Genomic DNA, 18,151 nt, shown 5'->3' with positions numbered 1-18,151 from the left:
ATAACAGGCCCTTATCCGCACGCTATTCTCCCTTCAGCCCAGCTCTATCGCCATCCTTTCTGCCTCTCGGTTCAAGTGTGGGGGGGGGGGGGGAAAGTTGATCAGATATTTCTGTCGTCCTTTACCCTTAATTGCCTTTGGGAGGGTTTCCTGGCCATGGTTGGTCCGTTACTCACTCCCCATAGGGCCTCTGGCTTGTCAGTCACGCTAGGCTATCCCCCTCCCCATTCTCGCCGCTCTTCCCGGTGGAGTTTTCCCCACTCAAGTAAAAGTACTCGGCCAACTCTGCCGTTTAATATAATATATAAATAGGCCAATGTTTCAACTCATGTGTGTCACATTTATTGTCACGAAGCGTTTCTTCCAACTGGTACTTTGTACGCTGCGTACATTTGAATTGTGCATAAAAAAAGAATGACATCAAAGAAGGTCATTTAGAAATAGTTTTCTAAATAATGTTTGGTGAATCATCGTTTGGGAGAGTCCCAGTGTGGAGATGCGGGGGGCTCTCAGAGCCTCCGGAGGGGAAGGGGCCCGCAGCGAACTGTCAGTCGGTGGATGTGAGAGGGGCCGACTTCCTGTGGCGTCCGTCATGACACTCCTCCTTCAGGGCTGTCACTCTCTGCCTTCTGCTACCCCATAACAAACACACACACGCACGTATGCACACATACGCACACACACACACACACACACACACAAACGCACACGCACACACATGCACGTATATAGACACAAACACACGCATACACAGACACACACAAACGCACACACATGCACACACACACACACACAAACAAGCACACACACTATCCCACCCGACCCAAGCCCCACCCTCTCTTTAAAATTCCCTCTCTTCACAGAGACTTCCAGGCTCTTATGGAACCCCCCATACACACACACGCATGCACGCACGCACACGCACACACACACACACTCTCTCTCTTTCTCCCCCTTCCCACTCTCCTCCCCTCTCTCTCTCCCCCCTGTCTCTCCTCCTCTCTCTCCTCCTCTCTCTCCTCCTCTCTCCTCCCCTCCTACCCTCCTCCTCCTCTTCTTCCTCCGTCACTCGCTGCCTCTGTTCCTCTACCCCAGAGATCTGGTTCTCATTATTCTCTGCAGTCTGCTTTCTGTCTGAGACGGGAGACGATAAACCTAAATAAACCCCATCCTCCTCGCATCTCTCCTCTCTCTCCCTCCCCCCCCCCTCTCTCTCCCTCCCTCCCTCCCCCCCCCCCCCTCTCTCTCTATCACTCCTCTCTCACTTTCCCAGCCTAGATCCTCATTTGGCTTCATTCCCTCTCTCTCTCTCTCTCTCTCTCTCTCTCTCTCTCTCTCACTCTCTCTCTCTCTCTCCCCCCCCCCCTCTCACACACAAACACACTGGTACACACATACACGCTATCTCTCTTTCCTTCTCTGTCTCTCTCGTACTCACTCTTTCACTAAATGTGTCGCTCTCTTTTGGTCTTTTACGCACACACACACACACACACACACAAACACACACACACACACACACACACACACACACACACACAAACGTAAACACAGTCTCTCTCCCTCAATTTCCACATAGTTCTCACAAACTTTATGGTTGTTTTTCACTGTTGTGTAACAGTTGGTGTGTAACAGTGGGTGTGTAACAGTGGATGTGTAACAGTTGGTGTGTAACAGTGGATGTGTAACAGTGGGTGTGTAACAGTGAGTGTGTAACAGTGAGTGTGTAACCGTTGGTGTGTAACAGTGGGTGTGTAACAGTGAGTGTGTAACAGTGGGTGTGTAACAGTTGGTGTGTAACAGTGGGTGTGTAACAGTGAGTGTGTAACAGTGGATGTGTAACAGTGAGTGTGTAACAGTGAGTGTGTAACAGTTGGTGTGTAACAGTGGGTGTGTAACAGTGGGTGTGTAACAGTGGGTGTGTAAGCTGCCTCCATTCTGCTGTCTATTCTCAGGGTGCTGTTGCTTTCCAAGAGAGAAAATGGCCACCGCGGCTCCGCTGGGGCCTTGTCATAACAATAAAGGGCCACTCACGAGCTCTTCTCCCACACCCATGCAGCGGCCAGACCCGACGCACGCGCAGAACAGGAAGTCCCTCCGTCTCCCAGAGCAACGGAATGCTGCTGTGCTTGGCCGATGCCTGCGTGCTTCCGCTGGGTTTGCGCACAGGATTCACGATCGATATTTCGTGGGAAAGTCAAGAATGAATTTGTTGGCTTGTGTTGCCTTTTTGTTTTAATGAAAACCAAGGATTTAATATGTAGAATATGATGTTTTTATTGTTGTGCCACTTAAATTCTAATTGACAATCAAATAATGTTTGATGAATGTAGTACGGGTAGCCGATTTCCTTTTAGCCATATTTTTCTGTATCACAAATATTTTCTGTATGTTTTGTCCTTTTTTTTCTCAAATTGGTATATTTCTCTATTTATTTGTTTTCTCTATATTTATTTGTATAATCTTTGCTGTGGAAGCCAGATTCCCTTTCTATCTTATTAAAGCTCGAATCCTGTAGGCGCTATACATATGGTTTGCTGTGTGGTAATATTTAGTTGTAATGCAGTTGTTCTATACATGGATAGATAAAGATAGGCACAAGCTGGCAAAACCGCAGAAATGTCAGACTTGAGTAGAAGGTTTTGCGTTTCCTGTAGATGTGCTGCCATCTTGTGGTCAAAGCACAAGGCACTGGCCTTCGTTCAGATAACCTTTTTTTTCCACAGTGCAGGAAGAATGTTGCCCCAGGGTTCTCCTTTGTGGTCTACTTTAATGCCGTGATGACTCAGAGACAGGCTAGCGTGAGTGTTTGGTTTGTATTTCGTTTTCATTCGATTGTAACATTATTAGGGTTAAAAAAGAAACATACACATAGGATAAAGACTTGCAATGCTCAACGTCTGGTTGACTTTTCCGCCAAATTTGATTTAAGCATTCCCAGCGGTCTGAGTGTGTCAGAAACACAAAAATGCCACACCCGCAGCCATGTGCCTTCGTGCGAATTGGGATGAAAAGTAAACTTCTCCCTTGGCCAACCACCAACCATTCAGCCCCATTTGATGCAAACCCATGCATTATTATTCAAAATATCCTGTTCAGAGAGGGAGAGACGCACACACATACAAACACACACACACACACACACACACACACACACACACACACACACACACACACACACACACACACACACAAACAAATAAACACACACAGTAAAAACATCACTTTCTTGGCAGCGGCATCAATAATTAATGCGTTGTAAGATTAATTTATTATTGAATAATATATGAAGATGTTTGATATTCCAAGATGCAACCTTGGAATATCAAACCTTTTTTTTTTCTTTACCTTTGAGTTTCACCTTTTGTGAAACCAAAAGCCAAGCGCTGACATCATGGTATTGGCAGGGGGCATGTGAGGGTGTGGCACCCTCACACGGGGAACGCTGACAAGGGGAGACGAGGAGAAGGTGGAAGAAGAGAAGGAAAAATTCTGTTGGAAACCACGGGCCACAGATGTTCTGGAAGATTCCAACTTCCTCCCAACCTTTACCCCATCTCCAAGTGAACCGCAAGCAACCGCATCATCATTTCCGAGAGAGGATGTAGCTCATTTTACACAATGTTTGATCGATTAACAATTTATAGGAGTCTTTCCCTGAGAGGATGAGAAGATGATAGAGAGAATTGCTAAGAGATGACACCTTTTTAAAAATGTCTCGGTAACTCTTTATAATTAGAATACATTAATAAACCATTATTAATCATCCATTCGTCAGTTCATTATCAGTTTACTGTTGGTCTTATTATCATTTATTAATGGTCTTCATGTTACGGTAATGGTCTTCATGTTAACTAAGGTACGCATGTATACATTATTTATAGGGTTGGGTGAAGCTTAATCCACCAAACCCAACCCCTATACTAATATGCCTATTTCTGTATTGACTAATGTTAGTAAATGAATGTACACTTATTGCAAATAAACCTTTTAAATTGCTGTATTGTATCCCATGAGGTGAGACCATAATATTGTCCTCGTCTATGCTCATAATCCACGCCGTGTTTCTTTAGGATGAGGCTCTTTGTGCGTTACATCTTGAGAGGCTGTCTTCAAGATGTAACACTTAATCCATGTTTCAACATATTTAAATTGTCAGCCTCACTTATAATCGTGAGTCGCTTAAGACAAAAGCGTATTCTAAATAACTGTAGGCCTACTGTAAGGTAATGCAAGAACACATGGGTTTTTGTATCTAGTAGGCCTACTAGACAATACAATTACACACACCTGCCAACACCCACACACAAACAGACAGAACCCAAAACAAATGTTTACACGATTAAAAGGATATTATCCGGTAAAGTATGTATGTGCTGCTACTCACAAGGCTGTTGGCTGCAGAGAAAGTAACATGGCCCCGGCAAGAGCTCTATCGTAAAGACGGAGGGGTTTCTGTTTCTACACTTGCCGGTTCCCGTCTGTGTCGCGGCGTCTTCCCCGAGTCAAGTCAACGGATGCAAACGCACGAAGACATATAGAGATGGATCGCAAATTGATTATACTTGGAACTCTCTTTTTGTTGGTCTCTGGGAGATCTGCTGTTGGGCGGTGAGGCAATTGAAGGGCCGTCTGAGGCTGATACCAACCTCTCAGTGGCTCTGTCGATCAATTGCTTTAAGAGCAACAGGGGGTTAGACTACGAGGCAGTCTGGCAGGGGGAGGATGAGAACAGGATGAAGGTGAAACATATCTATCAACTAAAACTGGGGGTCAAAGAAAGGAATGAGGCAGGGAGGGGCGTGAGGGCAGGGAAGAGGGGTCTTCAGTGAGGGTTAGACCGGGCTCCGGCAGGGAGGGGAAAAACAGCATAGGCGAAACCACCGTCTAACAAAAAGTGAATACAATCCTCGACTTTAAGGAGACACTTTTGTCTTAAGCGACTAACAATAAGTGCAGTCCGCAATGTGGACAAAACCTGTACAGTGCTAGAATCATGCAAAAACATAAAATGCATCATTATGGAACGATGCTCACTTTTAGAACATAGCATCAGTCTAAACAGGTGAGTTTTCACAGTATTACCCCCTTTGAAGATACATAATATGAGAGAAATGTGGACATGCAGGGGTTTTATCGTATAGATCCGTTACTGGGGACAAATACGGGCCTGCTTAAAAAATGTTCTTGTTATGCATGTATGCAAAAGTTTCACGGTTAATGTGTGTTATCTTCACTAGTTTCCTGTGGTTTAGTGCACATAGAGAGAGAGAGAGAGAGAGAGAGAGAGAGAGAGAGAGTGTGTGTGTGTGCGTGTGTGTGTGTGTGTGTGTGTGTGTGTGTGTGTGTGTGTGTGTGTGTGTGTGTGTGTGTGTGTGTGTGTGTGTGTGTGTGCGTGTGCGTGTGTGCGTGTGTGTGTGTGCGTGTGTGTCTTTGTTTGTGTTTATGCCCTGCTTGTTTGTGTGTTCTTTATTCAGCATCTTCCTAAGTATTTGTTTACGCAATACCAGCTCCATTATACATAATATCTGCCCTGCGATACAAACTTAATCTTTTCCTTTTCGGGCGATGGAAAAGTTTATGGAGGAAATGCGCCTCTGTTTTAGAGCTATCTTTCACCACATTTTAATTTACAAGAGAAGACGTTCTTGTAAATACACGTCTTCTTTAACGCACCGCAGTTGAAGAAGAACTGCAAATCCTACTTGTGTATAATATAATAGCGTGTTTGAGAAAGAGAAAGAGAGAGAGAGAGAGAGAGAGAGAGAGAGAGAGAGAGAGAGAGAGAGAGAGAGAGAGAGAGAGAGAGAGACATCTCCAGAGAAGGGCAGGCGCACCTCTCAATTCTCTCAACAAGTTAGATCTTGTTGGGGCGGACATGAATCACAATTTGACTGAGCTTATTGAGAGGGTGTTGTGAAACAACAGACAACAGCTTCCTCCCACATCTGGATAAAACACCTTCCGAGATACGAAACAGGGAAAGTTTGAGAGTCTTCAGCCAACCGTCAAGGTATCAAGGTATCTATTATATCTATATCTATTATATTCTTTCTATTATTTTAACCATTTTGCTTGCTTAGAAATCACGGCTACAATCCTTAATAGTGTTGTAGGCTACATGGATTTGGTTTGCCTAAACAAAAAGCACTTAACAGCGCTAATGATGTCATGTGTTTGGGGACTTTCAATGCGTCGACCACCGATCAATTTATATGTACCGTGGCAACATTGTTATGATGATTAGTAGCATTGTAGTGGCACGTCTTGTCGTGGGTTCTTGGCAATGTTTGCCCGTGCAGCCCGCACCTGCTTCATACTGCAGTAGGTAGGCTACTCATAAAGCAGAGTATTTTTGTGTGTTCCTCCTTAAATCTATATGCTTTTGGGACATTAAAAGTAAATTTGAACTGTTAGACTTTCGGCTTGAATAGTTAGCAATCTTCAACTTTAAAAAGCATTAATGGGAAATATTCATTTGAAAATAATTGGTATCTTTATGAACAATGATTTATTTTTAAATTATTATTTTACTTTCCACTAGATGAGAGATAGGCTAGATGACAAGACTTGCCTTGCCTCTGTATTAAACTGTTTAGCTAATATTTTGACTATTTTCGTGCATTCTGACGATTGTGAAACACGCATCAAGTAAACCTTTAATCCTATGCAGTGGAATTGCGTTCATATGTTGTCATCTCAAGAGGTTAAATGGATTTGAATGTAGAAAATTAGAAACGAAAAAGCCCAATAACAAACAGCCTACACCCTCTCTAAGTTGAACCATTGGCGGGGTGTAATACCTGGGTAAGATCGGTCCCAGACGTGGTGATCTACGGGATCTCCTGTTGGACTGTAAGACAGATGAAGGGCCATTTGGTGCTCATACCATCCCCTGCGTAGCTCCATTGATCAATTCGTTTATGCAAGAAGGATGAGAACATGGATGAAGGTGACTCCACGTACATCGTTTGATCAGCTCCTCATGAGCAATAGAGACAGATGAGACCATATCTAACGGTTGACAGATGAATCCATTCCTCAACACTCATCAAGCAGTGGGCTTTAAGTGTGAATCTCAATGTTGACTCAATGTTGATACTCTGATATGTGGATGTCATGGAGAATAAACCAAGGGTGCTAAAGTGATGACGTATTTATCGCAGCCTAGTGTGCGGAAACAGACCGACACCCGACACAGAAGAATTTGCTGCATCTCAATCTCAAATCAATCGGCTTACATTCATATATTGACCTTATTATATTTGGCAGTAGAAATACGCAACGTCACCTGTGATTGTTACTGCAGTACCATTTACACTGTTGCCCCTCATGGGAAAGTGGGAGATGTCTGGAGGGCAACACCTTGTAGAGTTGTAACATGTAACATAAGAGGGGTTGATTCTTTGCTTTTTATTGGCAAACAAGCTGCTTGTGGCATGTTTAATCATGCTGTCTTTTGAGGTGTGTGTCAGATCAGTCAGTTTGCTATTGGCAAACTCACAGTGAATTCTTTGAGGGCTGCGTCAAGGCAAGAAGCCCAGTGGCACTGTCTGGAGACATCAGGTCTACCTTCGAATCCATCAGGCTTCCTGACTTAGCGAAGTCTTATAGGTTTTGCAGCCACGCCCCCAGAAAAGCATCTCCTCTATAGATACCTTTTAAAATATGGAATTGTTAAAGAATAAAGCTGACAAAAGAACGTATACAGGGATTTTTGCCTTGTGAAAATGTTACTTTAAAATAAGTAAGTATGTCTGTGAGGCAGCCTGACTAGTGTGTGTGTGTGTGTGTGTGTGTGTGTGTGTGTGTGTGTGTGTGTGTGTGTGTGTGTGTGTGTGTTTGTGTGTGTGTGAGTGAATGAGTGAATGAGTGAGTGAGTGAGTGAGTGAGTGAGTGAGTGAGTGAGTGAGCGAGAGAAAGCGAGAGAGGGAGTATCAACATCCAACACCTCTTAGAACCGATAGTGGATTTCCCAATAAGGTGTTTGACCTTATCTGTCTCTCACCCTCAGGAAGACGAAAGCAGAAGAGAGCTGACAGAGAGCATGGCTTCCTTGTCCTCAAACCACAGTCTTCTCTCATCCAACAACAACACGATGGCGGAGCTAAGCCCGGTGAGCAACGACATCTCCACGGCCGTGGGCGCTCTGATCCTGGGCATCGTCTTCCTGCTCGGCGTTCCCGGGAACTTCTTTGTGGCCTGGAGCATCATGGCGCGCACCCGCCATCGCTCGGTCACCACCATGCTCATATTCAACCTGGCGTGTGCTGATGGCTTCCTCATGGCGCTCACCATCTTCTTCATCGTCTACCTGGCCAAGCAGACGTGGGTCTTCGGCCGGGTCATGTGCAAGATACTCTTCTACCTGTGCAACGTCAACATGTACGCATCCATCTTCCTCATCACCCTGATGAGCCTGCACCGGCTGGTGGCGGTGGTCTGGCCGCTCAAGTTGTCGTCGGTGGCCAGCAGGAAGATCGTGACCAGGATGATCGCGGGCATGTGGGCGTCGGTGATACTGATCGCCCTCCCTTCCCTGGTTTTCCGCGAATTGATAAAGAAGCACGACGACGAACAGGACACCATTCTGGTGTGCACACCGAAACACGACTTGCCACGAGAAGTGAGTAGTAGTGAGTTGTTGGAAATAGTACCGATTTTGTTTTTCCAGGTTCAGATTCTTAGCGGATACACGTGTTCTGGTTTAAAGCCTCTTTAGGTACAATTTGAAAGAGAGAGAGAGAGAGACAGAGGGAGTAAGAGAGAGAGAGAGTGAGGGAGAGAGAGTGAGAGAGTGAGAGAGACAGACAGACAGACAGACAGACAGACAGACAGACAGACAGACAGCCAGACAGCCAGACAGACAGACAGACAGACAGACAGACAGACAGACAGACAGACAGACAGACAGACAGACAGCCAGACAGACAGACAGACAGACAGACAGACAGACAGACAGCCAGACAGACAGACAGACAGACAGCAGAAAACTGCTGAAGAGAGTATGATTTTGAAATTAATCAATCAAAAATAGATACACTCATATACTTAATTTCTGCTCCCTCCCTCCATTTCTCCACCAGTCAGTAGTGTTGTAATTCATCACCTGTGAAAGACAGGCAAGATGGATTTCCTGAAACGATAAGGGAAGTAGCCCCAATTTGTCAGAAATTAGCCGGGAGCCCATTTCCCTGTAGGAAAAGGTTGAGCCTATAACGTTAATTACGGGCCAGTTCAAATTAAGTGTGCCATTGTATCAGTATAGACGCAAATGTACAATCACCATGCTGGTGCTAAGACAGACATAAATAAACATACCGTACGTTAAAATAAAAGGAACAGGAAGTTACTTTACCGTAGTACTGAAGACCTTGGAAAAGGGCCGATGTTTATGCCATGCACAGATCAAATGACAAATTACACTTAAATAATAGCTTTTAAATCGAACATATATCCCCTTCAAAGTACTCTGACTGCAACTTTGTTTACTTGCTTAAGATAACAGGTCTGTGAAAAGGTATTTACATTGAGTGTACAATCGGTGACGCTGGTATTCATAAAGGCAGCAACAATGTAGGGGGGGGGGGGGTTTAGAGAGAGTGGTTTTGTTCAGAACCCCATTTCTAAGAATTTCTACCACTGTGCATGACATCTCAGAGTTTATTTGATCTTAAAATAGAAACCATGAGATGTTATCAGATGTTAACAGTTCCGATAACATTAGAAGATAGCGGAAGCATGGATGATTTCACAAAATAAGAGAGAAAGAGTGAAGAGTGGAGAGCTACTGAACTCCACTTACCACTTTCTTAGTCGTCTCATCAAATAGACCCGGTCGTCATAGAGAGCCAATAACCTTCTTCTTATTGGTTGGCCTTAATGATCAAAGTACTGGACCTAGAATGCCAATATAGGGTAATATTGGTAAGGCCTTTTGGTCTACAATAGGTAAGGCCTTTTGGTCTACAATAGGTAAGGCCTTTTGGTCTACAATAGGTTAGGCCTTTTGGTCTACAATAGTGTTCTATTCTATCCTAGAATGCACTGTAAAACGCACTGCTCAACTTTGTAAATGTTTTCACCAGCTGCTGTATTTTAAATTCTCCCTTTCGAGTATAATATACTTAACCATTGTGTTGATATATTACAATACCAGCATCCTATAGTTAAAGACGACCTATATCCTCGCAGGCACAGTAGTACCAATGTAGAAACCAATGCACAGCCACCATTGAATGTTGTACGTCCTGGCACTTGTACATTGCACTTATTCAAGGTACTTAATTGTGTAGCATCTACAGTAGCTGCTATCATTGCTTTACACGGGAAATGAGTTAGCCTAGCGATTGTAATACTTGCACTTGGTTCTATGAACATTTTTACTGTACCGACAGCGATATATTGTTTCACTTCTTATGACAAATGTTCTTATTGTAACAAATGCACTTATCGTTAGTCGCTTTGGATAAAAGCGTCTGCTAAATGCCCTAAATGTAAATGTAAATGTACCTTGTTTGTGTTCACTGGACACTAACAAGCCTAATGTTTAGTGTGTAGTGTGTGTAGCAATACTTCTTCCATTGTGGTTAGGACCCTATAAGGATCTGCACCCCACTTGTCTTTTCTTTGTCTGTATAACAGGTGTATCTACTTTATATTCATGACTTGCATCTCATAACTCTTTCCATAGGTATGCTTGGTTGAACATCTACTCAATGATACGGACAGAGCTATACTGGACTCGCTTGTATGCATGTACATATTAGTGAGCACAGCTTTACCTGTGCAGAACCTTGTATGGCGCACTTGAAAAACGATCAGATTGGAGATTCACTTGAATGACTAGCCAATGACTTGCTTTTAACGTGGTTGAAACCAAATTATCAGATTTGTCGTAGTTGAACAATGTCTCCGGCCCTGACTTGACCTGTTTCCTGTGTCCAGGTGATGTTCCAGTATTCCTTTGAGACAGTGGTCGGTTTCATAATTCCTTATGCCATCATTATGACCAGCTACATAAAGATTGTGAGACGCCTGAAGCAGACCAAGTTTCGCCGCACGGTGCGCAGTGAGAAGCTGATATTGGGGATTGTGGTGACCTTCGGCTTGTTGTGGTTGCCCTATCACGTCATCAACATGGTACAGGTAAGGAGATTCCCCCTGGCTAACCTTGTCCGTGACGTATGTTGTTACCTACTGTATCCAGTTTTGAATGAATACACCAGATAGTTAATAAGAATGCAGTGACGTTCCAGTAAATGTCCTTAAAGCAAAACTGTCTTTTTTTGTGTCGTTTATTAAAATATGTCTAAACAAAGTTGTAAAAACAAAACAAAGTAGGCCTTAAGTCTACATATAAATACATTCTTATCTTTTATGTTCACTTCTTCACGTGATATATATATATAAATAAATGAACATTAATATTTGTATGTATAACTATAAAGCATATATATAGTGTGTCAAATGCCAAGTAAAGCCAACTAGGCAGAAGTATACATATAGTCAAGAGCATTGGACAGCACGAGCTGGCTTATGTGCTGGAATAAGTGGGTTAAAGAGACAGAAAGACTGATTAACATGAAGTTCCTCCTATCGCTCCCAGGTTTCAGCTGAGTGGTTTGATGATAAGTCAAAGGTGCAAGCAAAGTGAGTATGAATCCTGCGTCTCCATCGTTTCCTTTCGCCCACAGACTCTCCTTTAATGGATATTCCAGGATAACCACTAAAACACACTAGCCCTGATGATGTACACAGCCAGTGGAATTGGATTTCATGTACGGAAATTTTAGTAGCAGAGATTAGATTTGCAGAACACATTAATCAACTATGAATTTAAATTAGTTGGTGCAGTAATAAGCGTTATCCCGTTGCATTTGTATAGGGGTTCAGGTTAGGGTAAGGTTAGGATCAACCCTATTAATTATTTTTTAGAAGTGAATACCAATCTACTAGTAAAAGATAATTACACAAGTTAACTGTATTGAACTGTCAGTAAATGCTTATAACTGCATTAACTAATGTTGATTAGTGTACCATTAAGTGTTACAGATTTGAACTACACTTAGTGGACTGCACAGTGCTGTGTAATCAACAGGTTGCCTGTTGGGGTTCTGTCCGACTCCTAAGCAGTTCATCTCTTACAGATTGCTGCTGATATCGAAGACGAGTCGTGCCGTGACCTCAGCCCTGGCCTTCATCAGTAGTTGTGCCAACCCAGTCCTTTACACGTTCGCTGGAAAGGCCTACATCAAGACAAACGGTTTCTCCTTCATGGCTCGACTGTTTGAGGGCACATCGTTGGATCAGACCGGGAACAAAAACTCTGACAGCACACTCAAGAAGTCAACTGAACTATAAATGACTGAAAGATAAGCCTAGCTTGATCTTGAATATAAAAACTTAAAACTGTAAATATAAAATTGTCAAGCTGTAAATATGTCAATGGTAAGAGTTGACAAGTTTTACCATTGAGTGCATTGTACATTTGTACTGTAAATATAGTTAAGGAAAAACATATTAAAGTTATGGCTGGATATATCCAGCCATTGAGTAAATAACGAGTAGCATTGAATGCCCAATCTAGAGAACTTCATTGCGTAGTTTGACTTTTGCCGGCAGTTTCCCCAAAGTTGGCATGGCATGTTATTCCAAGGGTCTATAAAGGACCTCATCGGTAAACCAGCATTTAAGGTTATCACAACTCTGCATGCTGAATTTTAGTCCAATATCATATATACAGGTTATTAACCGTATGCTTTAAATCAAAACCTAAACCCTTTCCAAAGTAACTATGCCATTACACCTCTTGAAGCATGACGAGTCAAGTTACTGCGAGAAGGCGAGTTCAGACGTCTTTGATAGCGTTTCCCAGGAAAGCCATATTCAGAGGAACCCAAACTAATAAAGTATTGATGCATGAAACAAACCATTTGGGACAAAAATGTAATTATATAAACTTTATTAATACAAAGCAGTACAGTTGGGCATCGTAAAAATACAAGTCAATAAATTAAATAGGGCATATAGGCTACACAATTTGTAGAAGTTATGAGCAGAAGTTACGAGCAGGCTTATGCACCGTGGCAGATATAACTTAACATAGATCGGAGGTTACCGTCTTGAGTAACCAAGAATGCGTGATTGTTTTTTATTTTATACCAGTTCTGTTCACTAAATTTGATGGCACATGCAGGAACCTGTCGACTGTCTCCTTCCAGCAAGTAGGCCTACCTAGAGTCAAACAAGGACACGTGCGTTAATGGCAAATACTCAACCGACTTGCGCACAAACATAAGCCCCTTTGAATCTCAGAGCACATTGCTGAAATCATAGAAATTCATGTGAAACACGGAATATGCAAGTCATCATCGATTCAAAAATGGTTAAGTAGTTAACGGGTATTCACGACTTACCTCGCTGCGATCACCCCCGTTCAATGATATGTAGTGGCCGTTCATTTCCTACGGGCAGAGAACAGATCATGAACCTTAGGACCACAGAATAGCTTACACACAGGGAGCCGGTCTGGGTCAACCCATCAGCGCAGTGAAATTATAATCATGAGGTTCAGGTGAAACACGGACTCACGGCAAATCATCATTTCAGGTTGGACTGCAACACTAAGTCTAATACCCCAACCAGTTAGTAGTACAAGGAAAAGTTCAAAGTTAGTAGAGTGGCATAAATCGATTGTAATTTCCATTACAACTACAAAACATGAACCGATTTCGCAGATCAAAAAGCAGCTTTTCATTAGCCTTTAGCATAGCTGAACAAGCATGGAGCGGCGTGATGGGACTAGTAAGAGACGTTAATGATTATACTGCTAATAATTTAAACCAACAACAAACAAACAACCTACCAACAAACCAAATGTAAACAACCCAAATTAATTAACAACATACCTATGGGACTCAAAACCGTGTGTAACCTATGATCAGCAGCACAAAGATTACATCTCTAACTAACCACGCGACGAAGAGCGAGAGACCACAATGTGCCTGAGAACCTGTATTTATGGCTTTATCAAAACCACGTGTTTCTTGTTCTCCGGACATGCTACTTCCGGGGCTGGCACCCAATCAATGGAGACATTAATGAGTTTAGCTTTCTACTGTGCCCCCCATAGGCTACAGCTTAATAATCGTATTTTTTTATTGTATTGATGTATCATTAGGGCAATAGGACACCGCATTGGTGATCATTTAAATTTTGCATTTGTATATATATTATATTCATTTTGTTTAATTTATTTTCACTCTTTATCTCACACATATAAATAAATACAATAAATGTTTATTTTCCATCTTCAGGTGTAACGTAACGTATGTCTGCACTAGTCTGCTGTATTTCTCATAGAAGGGAACCAATCGGAGTCCACATAGAAGGGAACTAATCAGAGTCCACATAGAAGGGAACCAATCAGTGTCCTCATAGAAGGGAACCAATCAAAGTCCAAACACTGTATTCTTTTTTACTGGAGTTTTTTAATGCACTGAGGAAGGACATTTTCGATGCTGGGGTTAACTGCGACTCATTTACATTAGACAGTTTATGTGCAGACATGCGAGTATTAATAGGTAAGTTTGGCAAAATATGTTTTAAATATGAAGTAAATGTTTGGACAATATGACACTGTCAGAGTTATATGGCTTCATAGTATAGCTCGCGTTGGTCCGATATCCCCTTGGAATACCGCATAGCTTGGCGCTGTCATAGACAACACGCCTAGCTTGACTTGTGATGTCAATGCAATTTTATTTTCCGACTATTAACAACGTGTTGTTTTTAATAAATGTGGATAGCTATCGAGCTAACGTAGTACTGTTTTGTAAGCGTCTTTATCACGCATGCGCGATAGGACTCGTATTTTACCATCAAGGGTAAAGGCAAGTATATTTATATCGCACCCTTCAAATGCAGAATTCCTCCGTAGTGGTTAACATTTGGAATATCTTATTTTCAAATGTTAAAATAATATAAATGTATCAGTTCTGCAGCCAGTTTTTTATCCGTTGGTATACAATGCTATTTAGAACCTTCACCCATAGAGCTATTGAGACCTATTTGGTTGGGTCGAAAATCTAGATTGAAAAATATCCAAACTAGTGTTTGAGGCCAGGATGGGGTAGATGTGTAGGAAAACACTTTTTGTATAATTTTGCTTAAAAATTTTAGTTTTTTGTATAGGCCTGTAATTGCTTGAGGCATCAACATAAAACTTTTTCAGAAGATAAATGGATAGATGGATAGACTTTATTAATCCCTCGGGAAGGTTCCCTCAGGAAATTGCCCTTCCAGCAGCAGCAGCAGCAAACACCATTTCACAATTAGAGGCTAGTGTTTCATTGTCAATTGGATTCCATAACAAATAAAAAAGTAATGATATAATATATATGTATACATTTAAGCTACTCATTTTGATTTCCGTACATGACAACGGCCTGATTTCCTGACCGTAATAAACTATAGAGTTCTCTTCTCTGCAAACGTTCTTTTGTTAACAGGCGGGGGTTCGGGCTTTGTTGGACGTGAACTCACGCGCTTGCTTGGGAAGCGTGGTCATGAGGTCACACTCATATCCCGTAAACCTGGCCCGGGGAGGATAACCTGGGTATGAACACACTGATTAACCCTCACCTCAGAACATAACAAAGCACATGATAAATGTCAGTGTTTCCCCCAGGAAATGTCTTAGTCAAGGTGGTCAAGGAGTTATGGCACGACTATTGTTGTGGACAGTATTACCGATGCATTATTTATCTTTATTTTTTGTACCTGATGGAAGTATGTTTTATTTCCCTACAAGAGTTTTGTACTTTGTTAATGCATAATAATTAAAATGTATCTATTAAAAATATTAAAATAACGATAAATATATATATATATATATATATATATATATATATATATATATATATATATATATATTCGTTCAAGGCGGGGCCCTATTGTTGTTAAGGCTTACCCATACAGTGCTGGGGGAAACTCTATGTGCCCCTATGTTTTTGTAAAGAGCTTTCAGATTAATTATATTATCTCCAAGGCTCAGTTGGAGTCTGATGGCCTCCCACCATGTGATGGCGCTGTCAACTTGTCTGGAGAGAGCATCCTAAACCCAATGAGATGGTGAGGGGCACGCCTGATTGACGTCTACCTAGCCACACCTCCTTCAAATAATCGATATACTAATGTCCATGTTTTGGATTGCAATAACAACCAAGAAGTAATTATATAGAAGACCATATCTGTCGTAGCTGGTTGCCATACCATGTTTCCTAAATAAAGTCCAGTACACGATTACTGTGAGAAGGCTAGTGCAGACGTCTTTAGTAACACGTTTGCCAGGAAAGCCTTGAAATATGCAAATTGCTCCTTTTCCATGTTCAGAGGAACCCACACTCCAACATGGCGTTGAGGGTTTTAAAACACTCCCGCTGTCAGTAACTGTTAATAATGGGAGATTGTGCTAGTTCGCTTTCATTACAGCATGGAATAAAACAAAACATGGTTTCAGGTGGAACGAAAGCTACAAAAAGGATGTGTTCTCCAGCCGGATCGATACCACCAAGACTCTGGCTCAAGCCATTGCTGCGTCGCCCAATCCTCCTCGTTCCTGGGTTCTAATAACGGGTGTCGGTAGGTCTTACTTACAGAAGAACTGCAATGACTCTGTGAATAGAGATAAGTGCATATGTGCTGTCTCACCATTATCCTAGTGATTCTGGCGTGTTGGTCCACGTCCTTCCTACAGCTTATTTTCTATCAAGTAAAACTTTGATGTAACAAGGTATGAGTTCTTGCAAACTGTTGCAATATGTCAATGCTTACACGTTCCAAGCAGATTTTTTTTGATGTGAAAGCTTGTATTTAATGAGACATAACTCATTAGTTATTTTTAACCCACAGCATGTTACAAACCCAGCCTTACAGCCGAGTACATAGAAGACAGCGAATGGACGCCATTCGACCTTCTGTCCAGACTGGTGAAGGAGTGGGAGGCAGCCGCGCTTCTTCCTGAGAACATGGCACAGACCACCAAACAAGTGGTCATCAGACCTGGTATGTCGACTTCTTCAGCTCAATGCCTCGTTTACGATGATTTAAAAAAAATGCAACATTGGACTCCCACTACAAAGTGAAGCTCACCGTAGTGGTAATTCCACCTCCCGCCCCTAGGGGTAGTGCTGGGTCGCGACGGAGGTGCCATGAAGCAGATGCTGTTGCCCTTCTGGTTAGGCCTCGGGGGCACCCTCGGACCGGGCACGCAACCGTTTCCATGGATACACGTCAGCGACCTGGCAGGGGTTATCGCCCAGTCCCTGGTGCCCGGCTCGCCCCCGGACGCCCCCGCCTCCCGCCCGGGGGCCCAGGTGCTGAACGGGGTGGCCCCGGCCCAGAACACCAACCACGAGTTCACCAAGGAGCTGGGCCGGGCGCTAGGGCGCCCCACCGTCTTCCCCGTCCCCGCCTTCGTCCTGAATGCCATGCTGGGCTCCGAGAGAGCCCTGGTGCTCACCCACGGCCAGAGGGTCTCCCCGAAGAGGACCCTGGAGACGGGGTACCAGTTCCAGTACCCCGACCTGAGCTCGGCGCTGAAGGAGATCGTCGGGGGTTGATGTGAAGGTCTCTCACACACTGCCGATTCAGAGCGGACTACTGCACTCATACCTCACGGTCGCACTCGAGCAACCGACGCTTGGTCTCAGACCGGAAGGCAGTTGTTCTCCTACGATGAGTGTTGTGTCATCTTTTTTTTTATTTTATGGATCGATCATAATCAAACATTCAGCATTTCACAATCAAGATCGGAACACAGCTGACTGAAGGTGCTCTTCACACAACAATTAAATGAATAAATAATGTATCAAGGAGCCATTAGGACCAGGTAGTTTACCAACATGTCGATGGTAGGTCTATGATTAATATGGATCTGACCCATAATCAACACAAGCCTGTAAGGCAGTGAAGCTTGTGTGGAAAGAACCCATTACGTGGGGTACAAAAACAGAAAATCTGTCTGTTTCCTGAGTGGGGATATAATAATTTACTACTACATACTTAATTGCACACACACAAGACTGTAAATGACTTCATATTCTACATTTCTTTATGGGGATAAAAGAATAAATGACGACTCAATCTG

The 18,151-nt window shown here is 42.9% G+C and overlaps 2 protein-coding genes and 1 long non-coding RNA gene across 4 annotated transcripts; 2 read left to right on the top strand and 1 right to left on the bottom strand.

The window, feature by feature from the left end:
- Positions 1-5,870: 5,870 nt before the first annotated feature.
- ltb4r2b (leukotriene B4 receptor 2b) lies at positions 5,871-12,509 on the top strand. Of its 2 annotated transcripts, none has more exons than XM_079751034.1 (5): positions 5,871-6,013; positions 8,015-8,626; positions 10,948-11,148; positions 11,609-11,652; positions 12,150-12,509. In XM_079751034.1, the coding sequence occupies exons 2-5, from the start codon at positions 8,048-8,050 to the stop codon at positions 12,361-12,363; spliced, it is 1,038 nt and encodes a 345-aa protein (XP_079607160.1). In that variant the 5' UTR covers positions 5,871-6,013; positions 8,015-8,047; the 3' UTR covers positions 12,364-12,509. The 2 variants fall into 2 exon arrangements, with proteins under 2 accessions (XP_079607160.1, XP_079607159.1); XM_079751033.1 differs by having other exon boundaries at positions 5,871-6,021.
- A 224-nt stretch (positions 12,510-12,733) lies between these two features.
- LOC307086028 lies at positions 12,734-13,983 on the bottom strand. The gene is made up of 3 exons (XR_013812399.1): positions 13,911-13,983; positions 13,419-13,466; positions 12,734-13,236 (listed from the first exon to the last, which is right to left on the bottom strand). It is a non-coding gene; the product is annotated as an uncharacterized lncRNA (long non-coding RNA).
- A 488-nt stretch (positions 13,984-14,471) lies between these two features.
- On the top strand, positions 14,472-17,624 carry sdr39u1 (short chain dehydrogenase/reductase family 39U, member 1; the record flags this gene model as incomplete). Its single annotated transcript, XM_079751037.1, has 6 exons — positions 14,472-14,585; positions 15,513-15,619; positions 16,052-16,134; positions 16,523-16,644; positions 16,915-17,067; positions 17,185-17,624. Exons 1-6 carry the CDS (start codon positions 14,570-14,572, stop codon positions 17,622-17,624), a joined length of 921 nt encoding a protein of 306 aa, XP_079607163.1. The 5' UTR covers positions 14,472-14,569.
- Positions 17,625-18,151: the final 527 nt, after the last annotated feature.

The sequence above is a fragment of the Pollachius pollachius genome (genome assembly GCF_949987615.1).
Source record: "Pollachius pollachius genome assembly, chromosome: 14".
Taxonomy (NCBI): Eukaryota; Metazoa; Chordata; class Actinopteri; order Gadiformes; family Gadidae; genus Pollachius; species Pollachius pollachius.
Note: the sequence above shows the minus strand (reverse complement) of the source record. Positions and strands in the feature narration are given on the sequence as shown.

Bases quoted from the DNA above. Each gene is read 5' to 3' on its own strand.
- ltb4r2b (XM_079751034.1), top strand. From the start codon at position 8,048: ATGGCTTCCTTGTCCTCAAACCACAGTCTTCTCTCATCCAACAACAAC. The intron at 8,627-10,947 runs GTGAGTAGTAGT...TCCTGTGTCCAG, and splicing joins AACACGACTTGCCACGAGAA to GTGATGTTCCAGTATTCCTT. The intron at 11,149-11,608 runs GTAAGGAGATTC...TATCGCTCCCAG, and splicing joins ACGTCATCAACATGGTACAG to GTTTCAGCTGAGTGGTTTGA.